A 12,815-nucleotide genomic window follows, 5' to 3' on the forward strand; every position below is an offset into this window, starting at 1 on the left:
ACCCCAAACCATGAGACAGTTGTTTACGGCTGAGAAAACTGAGATTCAGAGAGTTTAGGTAATTCGTCCCAAATCACAGTGATGATCCCGGCAAAGGCAGGAAGCAAACCCTGTAGTCTGGCCCACACAGCTGTGCACTGCGAGGCCCTTCCAGTGCCCGCCTTGGGAAGGACGCAGAAAGTGGTTCCAGCAGCTGGAAAAGTGAAGAAGCTCCAACTGCAGATCAATTGAGACAAGCTGGCAAAGGAAGAGGGAGCAAGAACCAAGGGCGGATCACGACAAGAGGATCCAAGGAATTAAGTGGTCACATTAGATTTAGTGTGGCACTTGTTCTTTGATTTTGGTTTGGGGTTTGTTTTGCATAACTTCAAGATGACAGTGATTATGCGATGAGGAATCCTGGCACCTTTGGCTGTGGGCTGTAAGTTACTGCATGCCCAAGTAAAGCTTCTGATGGCTCAGGGACATTTCAGAGGCTGAACCAAGTTTATTTAGTAAATCTACTCCCAAAAGTCAAGACCAAAGAATGGAGGATCAGAGACTACAAAACAAAGCCAAGTCATCTGCCTCAGCTAAATCATTTCTTACGAGCAGGGGAACGGCCAGGACTGAGATGTTGCCCTAAGGCTGCCCTTGGACCCAGGGAAACACCTGGGTCCCTGATGAGGGACACGTGAGGTGTGCAGCGTCTGAGTCGGGGCCAGATCGGATAATAGACATTATCAAACACTTTATTCGGAGAGTTTAAATCCAACACTCAGCAAAGAGTGATCGCCTCAAGTCAAGAGAATGACTCTGGGTGTTCATTAAAAACTACTTCATCAAAGTTACACTGCTGGGATGGGACATAATTTAGCAAAACCTGAAGAGCAGACAAGAATGAAGGACAAGAAGGATGAAAACAAGATGTGAAGACACTTTTTGGTTTGTCAGTTTTGCAAGATAAAAAACGTTCTGGAGATGATGGTGGTCAGTTGCACAACATGAATTGCTTAATGCCACCGAACTGTGCGCTAAAAAAATAGCTCAGATGGTAGTGGCATGCATATTCCACCACAACTGAAAAATACACCTTTTAAAAAGCGTGCTTGACTGTCACAGACAGACAACAGAACACAGTGTTTCTTACAAGAAACAATGTTTCTGAGGCCCGGAGGCCTGTGCGGATGCCTGCAGAGTTTGGGCGGCTTCCCGACTCAGATTAGCGGCAGGCAGGAGGTAGAGCCTACCCAGTCCCCACGACCCGCAGGGCACGCCCCTCCGCTCACAGCACCGCCTTGATCACGCCCACCGGGAAGAGGCTCCGTCTCACTGCGACCACCGCGCCGGACCACAGCCTCCCATCCCCGACTCGCGACCCCAGGCCCGGCTGGGTCTGCCCGGACGCGTACGACCCTCACACGCGTCCCGCCGTGCCCTGTCCTTGCCTCGGAGGCGTGCCCAATCTACCTCGGACACGCCCCCGTCCCCGCCCACAACAAGGTGCGCAGGCTCGGGGGCGGGGCGGAGACCTCGTTGGTCTCGCGACACCGCGGCCAGGCGCGAGTTTTCGGGACGCCGTGAGAAGCGGCGCGAGCGCCGTCTCAGAGCGCTTCCGCAAAGATGGCGGCGGCGGGCGGTGCGCGACTGGCGGCCTGGGGCGAAAGGCTGCGGCGGGGTTTCGCTGCCGGCCGGCGGGCCTGGCCGGGCCCCGGGCCCGTGGCGGCGGCAGTGGCCGGCGTGGCCGTGGCAGGAGCAGGAGCGGCGTGGTATCACGGCCGCGTGAACGTGGCGGCGCCCCAGGGCAGCCTCACCGTCCTAGCTCAGGTACGGGACGGGCCCAGTCCGGAGCCCCGCCGCGCCCCTCAGCCCTCGGGCGGCCGGAGGGTGGGGATGAGCAGTGGGCGTCTGGGGCGGCCCTGGGGCAGCCGTCTACCCGCGGGGACGTGGGGGCGTGTCCGGTGCAGGCCTCCCTGTCCCGCAGGACCGCCAGGTGGTCGAGCTGTGCCAGCAGGAACTCTTTAATAATGAAAGCATGCGCCCTAAAAGTCGGTCAGTTCATGATTCCTGGTTTCGTGGTTAACTGTCAGGAACATTGCTGCATGTCATAAATTGTGTGCTTCCATGCGCTCGAAGTACCAAGCTAAAGACGTTTCTTCTAAAACTGCGGTATTTGAAAGTAAAGTTCATATTCCCTGGTTCCGCATTAATTTTCCACGTAAAACATTTGAAGCTTTGAGAGTAAAGTTTGTGTATGAATACTTTTGAAAATTAAAAGCAGTAATCTTTTTCTGTGGTTAGACTTAACATTTTTTCTTTCTAATGGCCTTGAGTTCTGACAGACTCAGCAGTCAAGATTCAACAAGAGAGGAAAGAAAGCTGGCCTTGTGACTTAAAACTAAATATTGACAGCATTTTTACTTGTATTAAATTAAAGTGCCACAAAGTGAATAAGTGCAATAACTCTTCCCCCATCCTCATACCATTTCTGATCCCAGGAGGAAGAATCTAACAGCGTTTTATAGCATTTTTGTTCGTCCTGTGTCAAGCAGTTCCGTTTACTGTTCATCTTTGGTTTCTCTGCTTCTGTTTCATCCCTTTGGTTCATCCTGTTTAGTTAATCTTCCCGAGTGTCACTTTAACCATATCTTGTATCCTTCTTCAGAAACCATTAGTGCCTCAAGCTCCTAGGATAAAACCCACATTTTTAAGTTTTGTTATTCAGAGCCGTCTATAGTCACAGTCTGACATCGAGCTTCACCTGCCTGTTTCCTCCGTCCTTGGAACAAGGGGCCTGTCCATCTCTCTGCTGCCCCTGCTGCTGCTCTGCCAGCTGCAGCACCACCACCACCACTTTGGAGTCACTTGTGCACAGTCTAGAACTACTGAGCTATATGTGCTTTTGACACAGAAGTATGTATTATATAATTATTTTACTTAGTATGGCAAGGTGGTAAATCTTAACATGGTTTTAAAATAATAGTCATGATGTCCTTCATTTCTAGTCATCACACTAAGTGATTTCTCCAATAAAAATAGTGAATTTATATCCATTTGCTTATGCACTTTTCCGGTTTCCATTGTGACCCGTGCTTGCAATTGTGAGGGTTAGGAATTCAGGCTTGAATTCTAGGTCATGAAATAGCAGATACGGAATTTCCCTTCTTTTCACAGTTCTTCAAGTGCTGCCTCTGTGCCAGGCAGAATGCAAGGAACTGGAAATTCAAGACACATTTCAAGTGCTCACAGTTTAATGCAGGAGGGGACTTTAATCTAGGGTGAGGGGGTGATAAATGCTGATGCTCTGGGGGCATCTGGAAGAGCCCGGCACACAAGCCTACTGTCCTGAAGTGGTGGCCTGTGGGATGAACAGTGTTCGCAGGGCAGGGAGAAGGGGGTGAGCATTGCAGCAGTCTGGAGAGAAGGATTGAACTGGTAAGATCTGGGCTGTAGAAGATGAGGTTCAGAACCAGTGGCGGGGTATCAGGTCAGAAAAAAGTTTTTATCTAGAGGACAGCAGGCAGCCATCCTGAAGATTCCTAACCTTCATGGTTAGGAATGTTCCCCTGAGAATAAAGGCCTAGAATTCAGGGAGTCTGGGGCTTCCCTGGTGGCTCAGACATTAAAGAATCTGCCCGCAATGCGGGAGACACGGGTTTGATCCGAGGGTCAGAAAATCTTCTAGAGTAGGAAATGACAACCCCTCCAGTATTCTTACTTGGAAAATCCCATGGACAGAGAAGCCTGGAGTGCTGCAGTCCTTGGGGTCACAAAGAGTCGGACACAACTAAAGCACATGAACTTAAATACTAAAGATGACATTTTTGTTTTCAATGACCTAGAAACTTAACATTTTCTTAAATTGTGAGTGGAGGCAACTAGCTGAAGAAGTATTAACAATAGCTGACTGTCATCAGTAGCAATCTCAGATATTTTCCTATTCTGATACCATTGTTACAGATATCTCAACATAACACTTTGAAATTAGAGTGCTTATTCAGCCTGCCACTGTCTCATGTTATTTAATGCATAAATCAAGAATTATGCTTATTGCAGATTTGGCTTTCACCTTTGGAAAAAGAGTATGGAGACTTTTTTGAAGGGAGTGGATTGAAAGCGAGTTCAGAAACTTGCAGTAATTCAGGAGAGAGTTGGTGATGGCTCAATTAGTGGATGACTTGGAAAGAAGTTTAAAGATAAATTTGCAGAGTCTGAGTTGCTGGAATCTTGTGTAAAATGTAATTGTTTCAGCAAATAATACAGGTTCACTCCCCACCACTATCCAAAAGTAGAGCATTCCTTTGAAACCTTTTGTAAGCTGGAATGGTGTAAAATCAAAGAGCAGTTACCTTAGACACATCTTGCTCACGGATACATGAAATAAATGGAGCTGAGTCACAGATGTTCACAGACGCAGTTTGAGCTCTGGCATCTGATGCTGAGATGCTGAGTTCAGTTCCAGGGAGGAAGCTTGGCAGGACCACTCTTGCTGCCTGGGATGTACACTGCCCCTATGACGGTTCACCAAAAAAGGCTGAGCACTACTTTCGATTTTTGCCTTTTTTTTGTAAAAGCAAAACTCCTCTTCAGAATTTTTTTGGTTAGCAGATACAAGTACCAGTGTAGGTCTTTGGTGAAAGTGAAGTGGCCTGAAGCAGAGGACTCCTACAGGAATCCTGTACCAGTGATGACATCTGGGCAACAACATATTATTGCCTCTTTCAGAGATCCTCCAGAGCATGTCATCCTACCAGTCACATTTATGTAAGCTGCTTCCTCCAAAACACTTTAGTATATTTGAAAACTGTTCTAGGTTTCTAGAAATACTCTCTTTAAGTATTGTTGTATTTGATTCTGGCATAGTAAAATGAGATAAGACATGATAGAAGGGAGAAGACAAAATTATTTTATTATTCCAAGCCATTCTGCTATAAAAGGATAGAAGTCCTTAGTAAGCCTTGATATGTTAAAAAAAATACACAGCCCATATATATATATATAGTTACCTCATGGGAAAAACAGTTAGGAACTCTAGAGTTTTTGAGTTGCAATGGCAAAATTATTTTCTTCCTGCAGGAATTTCAATAATACATAAAAGTTTTTAGTTTTTATTGTATTTTGTTTTTGCAAACTAGAAACAATATATTGATAAACCAAAACTGATGAAAACAAATCTCCATATCAGTAAGTAAATCTCTAGTGACATGTAAGATCAGACTTAGGGTAGAACTTGTCTGAATCATTTTGATATTATATATGCTTATAATAAGGCCTAAAACTGGAAGGGGGAGGAGAAAAAAATTCATTACAGTTCGAAGTTGACAACAATTATGTTTTTATTTGTTCTAACTGATTTGTTGATTGAATATTTCATTTATCCTCTAAATTTTTACACTTTGTGGCCTTATAATTTTCAAGTTATATGTGATACTGAATATGTTTCCCTGACTTCATAGTAGGATTTTGGGGTTTGCTTTTTAATGAAAAATTTGTTCACTATGCTTAAAGTAAAATTATTGTGTATTGAGTCCATTGTTGTGCTTAGCTCTCAGTCCTATCCGACTTTTTGCAATGCTATGGACTGTAGTAGCCTGCCAGGCTCCTCTGTCCATGGAATTCTCCAAGCAAGAATACTGGAGTGGGTTGCTGTGCCCTCCTCCAGGGGATCTTCCCAACCCAGGGATCAAACACAGGTTTCCCCCATTGCAGGCGGATTCTCTACCGTCTGAGCCAACAGGGAAGCCCTACCTAGTCCGTAATACTGTATAAATGTTTTCTATTCTATGTAAATCCAAATTCCTTATTCTATAGCTTCATACACGTCAGATTCCATTTGATATTGTTTATTTGCATTTATAAATTCTTGGAAGCTTTCCTTAACATTTAATCTGTTATTCTTTTATAGAACTTATCGCTTCCTGAAATTGTTTTATTGTTTCTTTTGTCTGTCTTAGAAAGGTAGCCTCTTATCTTTTTCATCTCTGTATTCTTGGTGCATAAAACATTCACCATTACATAATGTTTGTCCAAAGAGTGAATAAATGAACTGCACTTTGTAACAAAGTGACCTTGTCTAACTTTGGTTTGATTAGCCTTTGTAGAAATAATAGACAAGCAGTATCCAGAATATGTTCATATTCAGCTGAGTTACTAAATATATTCAGTTACACGCTTAGGGTTATAGAGACATATGCCATGTTCCCAGTAGGAAACCTAAGTACATAGGAAACTTTGCTCTATTCTGCCAAATCCCAAGGGCCTGGAAAAGAGTCTTGTGTATAGTAGGTGTGCTAATTATTTATTGAATGGATAAATGAGCTGATGAAATCTGTGAGACAGTAATAGCTATTCCTTTGTCTCAGAATATTCCACCTGTTACTGTGTATGAGATTTAATTTTTAATTCATGTTGTTAATACTTAAACCTGTCTTTATACAGCAAGCTTTTGTCTGGAGCCATCACATTAAAATATCAAATTAATTTTAGAGTAAAATAAAATGCATTTTCATTCCAATTATTGAGATCCTTCAACTTGTAAACCTCAAGCCAAATAAATTTTTTAAATTAATTTGTTTTGACTGTGTTAGGTCTTTGTTGCTCCTCACAGGCTTTCTCTAGTTGTGGTGAGCGGGGGCTTCTCATTGCAGTGACTTTTCTTGTTGAGGAGCCCTGGCTCTAGGACAGGAGGGCTTCAGTAGTTGCGGGTCCCTGGCTCTAGGGCACAGGCTCAGTGGTTGTGGTGCACGGGCTGAGCTGTTCCAAGGCTTCTAGAATCTTCCCAGACTAGGGATAGAACCCATGTTCCCTGCATTGACAGGTGGCTTCTTAACTACTGGACCACCAGGGAAGTCCTAAATTATTTTTAAATTTGGAAAATAACCCTGACCTAGACTAAAACCAACTGTATCAATAAACTATTTTGATGTTAAATGTGTGGCACACATTTTTGTATACTATTGATTACACTAAAGATTCACATACAACAAGATCTGTATCTTAACGACTGACTCATTTCCTCTTAGGGAGAGAATGGTTTGGTTTACATGGTCAGTGTTTCTGGAAGAGTCAGCATCCCAAGGACCTGGATTTGGCTTGGGCTCCACAGGTGAGGGCCAGTGGCTGGCATAAGAGGCACATAAGTCTGGGCACAGAAACAGAAAGGGAGATGGGAGCTGGACTGGAAGGGTAAATTCCCTTACAACCTTTGATCTCCCTGCCTCCCACCCGTCTGGAGTCTGGTAGATTGTTACAGGCTCAAGCAGAGTCACACACGGTTCCTGTGGCTTAGGCAGGGGTCAGTGGAAGTGACACCCAGAGAGGAGGCAGTGAGATTGCAGTTCCTCCCATTCCCAAGGTATTAGCAGCACTCCAGGAAGGGGCTTTTTGCATTATCCTTCGGTTTTAATTGAGGTGTAGTTGACATAAAAATTGTATAAATTTAAGGTGTGTCACTTGATGTCTTATTTGTATACACTGTGAGATGGTCAGCACTGTCAAGCTGATTAACATCCATCACCTCATGAAGTTACCATTGTTGTGTGTGGGTGTGTAGTGAGAACACTTAGATCTACCCTCCTAATAAACCTCAAGCACATGATACAGTATTTATGTACAGTATGTGTATTGTCATGCTGTCCATTAGACATCCAGGACTTAGCCTGCATAACTGACACTTCATACCCTTTGACCAGCATCTCCCCATCCCCCCAGCCTCTGGCAACCACCATTCGCTTTGTTCTATGAGTTTCACTATTTCAGTTTCACTGATAAGTGAGCTGTGTAGTATCTGTCTGTCTGTATCTGGCTTATTTCACTGAGCTTAATGCCCTCCAGGTTCGTCCATACTGTAATCCTTGGCAGGGTTCCTTATCCAAAGGCTGAAGGGTGTTTGTCAACTTGTGGTATGGGTGTGTATCAGTATCTTCTTTATCCATTATCTGTTGATGGAAACTTGGGTTCTTTTCATACCTTGGCTCTTGTGAACAACGAGCAGTGACCTTGGAAGCTCGGATTTCTATTAGAGATACTGACTTTAGAAGTGAAATTGTTCATTTTTTGAGGAACCGCCTTACTTTCTCCACAGTGGCCTCACAGTTTACAGTAATGGTATAGGAGGGTTCCCGTTTCTCCACAGTCTCACCAGTGCTTATCTCCCGTCATTTTGATAATAGCCATTCTGACAGATGGGAGATAGTACCTCATTGTGGTTTTGATTTGCATTTCCCTGATAATTAGTGATTTTGAGCACTGCTTTTTATATCTGTTGGTCTTTTGTAGGTAGGTCGTCTTTTCAAAAATGTTGATCAGGTTCTTTGCTTGATTAATCAGGACTTTGGTGTTGTGGTTTTTGCCATCGACCTGAGTTGCCTGTGTATGTTGAATACTAACTCATCAGTTGTGTGGTTGGTAAATAATTTCTTCCCCTCCCATGGGTTGATTGCTTCCTTTGCTGTGCAGAAGCTTTTTACTTTGATATAGTATTGACAGTTTTTGCTTTTATTCTCTGCTTTTGGTGTCATAACAAAAAAATCATTGCCCGGACCAAAGTCAAGAAGCTTTCCCTCTGTTTTCATCTCATAGTTTTCGATTCTTACACTTAAGTCTGCAACCCATTTTGAGTTAATTTTTGGATAAGGTGCAGGATGAGGGCCCAATTTACTCTTCTGCATGTGGCCATCCAGTTTTCCCAACACTGTTTATTGAAGAGACTGTCCTTTCCCCGTTTCATGTTCTTGGCTTTCTTATTGAAGATGAGTTGACTGTAAATGTGTGAATTTACATCTCTTTCTGTTCCAGTGGTTTATATGCCTGTTTTTATGCCAGTACCATACTTTTCAGCACCTGCCACTTCTGGTTTTATTACTGTAGTGTTGTAATAGATTTTGAAATCAGGAAGTGTAATGCCTCCAGGTGTGTTTATCTCACTCAAGATTGCTTTGACTTTTTCAGGGTCTTCTGTGGTTCCATAGCAATTTTAGGATTTTTTTTCTTTTCCTATTTCCATAAAGAATGTCATTGGAATTTTGCTAGAGAGCTCTTTGAATCTATAAATCCCCTAGGTCTGTTGCAACTGAGAGAGTGAAGACAGACTGTTGAGCTTTGGGCATGCTGATATAGGGGAGTTGTTGCTGACCTTGAAAAAAGTCATTTCAGTGAAATACTGGAGGCAGTTTAATTGGAGTGTGTTGAGGAGAGACTGAAGTAAGGAAGCAAAGAGAGCAAATCAGTTCAGTTCAGTCGCTCAGTCGTGTCTGACTCTTTTACGACCCCATGGACTGCAGCGCTCCAGGCCTCCCTGTCCATCACCAACTCCTGGAGTTTACTCAGCTCTTGTCCATCGAGTCGGTGATGCCATCCAACCATCTCATCCTCTGTCGTCCCCTTCTTCTCCTGCCTTCAATCTTTCCCAGCATCAGGGTCTTTTCCAAGGAGTCAGTTCTTTGTGGCAGGTGATAGAGATGCTTCTTTCTAGAAGTGTTGCTGAAAGGATATGAAAAGAAACACTTGCTGGGAGAGTGATGTAATTAGGAGGCAAAACCTGGTCCAGCTCTGATTGTGGGGGAATCACAATCCTTCCTTTAAGGAAGGAAAAAAGCCCCTGGAGCCCAAGCCCAAGCCCAGGAAGAAAGGTCAGGCTATGAGACGAATAAGTTTTCCTCCTTCATCCTAACAGGGAGGGGAAGCAGAGGGTGTGGCAACCTAGCAGCTGGCTATAGACCTGATGAACTGCTCTGGAAAATCAGGAGGTAAAATCAGGGACACTGGGTGGTGGGTCAGAGGGCTCGTAATGACTACTGCTGGAGAGGAAGGCTGTGGAGGGCGGGGGAGACGGGTTCACGCACTCATGAAGAAGAGAGCTTGGCCCAGGGGCCACGGACTTCTGATGGCTTGCTTTTGGTGGATTTTCCCTTGTAGCTAAAAAATATTACCTAACATTATTTTTAAGAAGGGTTGGTATTATGAGTTTAATGTGGATAATATATTGCATTATGGCATTTAAATTTTAAAATTAAATTCTAAAATAGTAATAGAACATCAAAGGTGGTTTTTCTTTGATACTATTTAAATTCACATTTTGAACTCATTTTGTGAGTACAGCCTGACTGAAACAAATGGTCACACATTTTAAATAAAAGAAGGAGTGTGGATCTTCATGTTCTAATAGTCAGAAATATGTTAACTTGGAAAGCCGTTTTGCAGGTGTTACTAGATGCAGGACTCCTTTTCTGTTGCATATTAATGAATATTTTAAAACTCAAATAATGTAATTATGAGATGGAACTATTAATATTTTAATTTGCTATAAGAGCTCTAAACAATTTTTAAAATTAAATTGGCATTGCATCACAGCATTATTAATTGGCTGTACTCCAAAAATAAAAAGTTAGAAAAATTAAATTGGCATTGCTTTATTTTACTTCAAGTTGTCTGACTATATTTGTGGTCATTGTTTTTGTGAAGGGAAGAAAAGGACATTAGTAAGATCTTAGCAAGGTAGAACAAGAATATATTGGCGTCTGCTGGGATTGGGGTGTATTTGTGCACAGTCCCTTGGATTTAATGATAGTGCATTTAAAACTGGTTATGCCAAGGGCAGTGAAGTGATAGCAGCATACAGAGGTTTAATAACCGTGAAACACTGTAAGCCTAATGAATACAAAAGCTTTCTTGCAACAGTAAAGCAAGAATGCAAAGTTTTTATACTTTATTGCCTCAGGTAAAAATGTGTCTGGAAACAGATAAGTGATGACAAAGCTTTGATGTTAATAAACCCAAATGGAAGTCAGAAATCAAAGTGTGTAAGTGGCCAGATTATGGAAAGAGATGACAAGAGTTATACCCTGTGATTAGATGTAGTTTGTGCTTTGGGCAAAGCTATTTGTCCTGCATGAATGAGAAGCTGTCTTTCCTTCCTTCCTCGTGGACACTATCTCTATATCCTACTGTAACTCTTTGGAGGTGCTTTTTGGGGAGGTGGGGACAGAGGGGCAAGAAAGGAAGGAAAACAAATTATAAAAGCAGAAGCATTTTTAATCTGTCATTTTACAGTTATGTTTATTTAGCTGAACCTGGAAGTAAAAAATTACTATTTACTCTCATTCTATGAAGCATGTGTTCTGGTAGATAATGCGTTCAAATTAATGCTTTTGCTACTGTAAGTTTTGGAGCTTTATTAATTATACCAGTGCACAAACATATCCAAAGCCATCAATTGTAGCAGTATATGAACTTAAAAGTTACAGTTTAAAAAGTAATAAATATTTGGTAACATAAACAATAGCAAATATATTCTCTTAATAATCTGCTTTCCATTAAAAAAACTGTTAAATGTTTCAGATTATAAATAATTTCAATATAGAAATAATACTTAATGGAACCCCTGGAGGAAAAGTGGCAACCCGCTCCAGTATTCTTGCCTGGGAAATCCTGTAGACAGGGGGCTACAGTCTGTGGGGTCACAAAGAGCCAGACACAACTTGGCAACTGAACAACAGCAGCAGATCCTATGTTTAAGCATAGCCTGGTGTATATAGACATTTTTCATTGACATCTGTAGAAGTTTCATGAACATGGGGTATTGCAGAATAAAATTTGTGATTTCTGTGCATTAAGAAATACGGTCTTACAAGATCTTTAGCTTGTCTGTATGTATACTGTATGGTCCAACCAGTCCATCCTAAAGGGGATCAGTTCTGGATGTTAGAAGGACTGATACTAAAGCTGAAATTCCAATACTTTGGCCACCTCATGGGAAGAGCTGACTCATTGGAAAAGACCCTGATGCTGGGAGGGATTGGGGGCAGTAGGAGAAGGGGACGACAGAGGGCTGGATGGCATCACCGACTCGATGGACATGAGTTTGGGTGGACTCCGGAAGTTGGTCATGGACAGGGAGGCCTGGTGTGCTGTGATTCATGGGGTCACAAAGAGTCAGACACGACTGAGTGACTGAACTGAACTGAACTGATACTGTATGGTTGGTGTGTCCTATACTAGCAGTTGTGTACCTTCAGTGTTTCCTGTCACATTAAACTTTAACACAACATAGTTAAGTTTTAACACAACATAGTTCCAGGTGTCTTCCTCCTAGGTCTTCATCAGGGGGCTGCTCTGTGCCCGAAATGCAGACCATTTTTAAAGTTAGACAGAATGAACCTTAAGTAGGAAAGCACAATGTTCTTTCCACAAACTGTTGTAGATATTCCCAAGCAAAGTATGATGGGCTTAACTTCTCCACTGTTTGGGAAGATCAGTCATGTTTCTCTTTTGTTGGTGTACACAATTAGAAGACTATGCATAATAAGAAATTACAAATGAGTTGGTTTCTATGTTTCTGAGTGTGTGCAATGTATAAATATCAAGAGATTAAATCACACTATTAGTGTTTTAAAGATGGAATCTCTTCCAGTTTACATTTGTTGCTAACTGACCGAATTAGGGCCAGTTCAGATCAGAAGCAGGTCCCTGATAGGGTTTCTGCCTCTGTTCAGACCCACGGTCCTGGGGAGTTCTGGGGCCAAAATCAGGTCTGGAGCCTCTCTCTGGCTGCACCTGCTCTGGGTGCCGGGCTGGGATGGGCGCCCCTGAGCTGTGGCTGCTGAGGAAGAAGCATGAAGAGCTGACACTTCCCAGTGGCTCACCCAGTTGACAGTCCTGCCTGTGCTGAAGTGAAAAGCTTAGCTCCTTGTAGTGCCTGCTTCACACTTACCAAGTGAGGTGCTAGAATGTGGACCCAGGCAGAATGGTTCTAAGGGAACACTGTGCTGTAACCAGGGAGGAGGATATAGGAGTTACCTACCCTCTCCCAAGCACGGACACTGTTTTCACATATAATT

General features: G+C 43.0%; 1 protein-coding gene across 1 annotated transcript in view; it reads left to right on the plus strand.

Annotated features, from left to right (window-relative positions):
* Positions 1 to 1,602: 1,602 nt before the first annotated feature.
* The window catches only part of MICU2 (mitochondrial calcium uptake 2), a 51,966-nt gene continuing 40,753 nt past the window's right edge, over positions 1,603 to 12,815 (plus strand). The window contains exon 1 of the mRNA XM_068984454.1: positions 1,603 to 1,806. Within this exon, the coding sequence (XP_068840555.1) occupies positions 1,603 to 1,806 (204 nt within the window). The remainder of the gene's footprint in view (positions 1,807 to 12,815) is intronic.

This window comes from Capricornis sumatraensis, chromosome 12, assembly GCF_032405125.1.
Source record: "Capricornis sumatraensis isolate serow.1 chromosome 12, serow.2, whole genome shotgun sequence".
Classification (NCBI taxonomy): domain Eukaryota; kingdom Metazoa; phylum Chordata; class Mammalia; order Artiodactyla; family Bovidae; genus Capricornis; species Capricornis sumatraensis.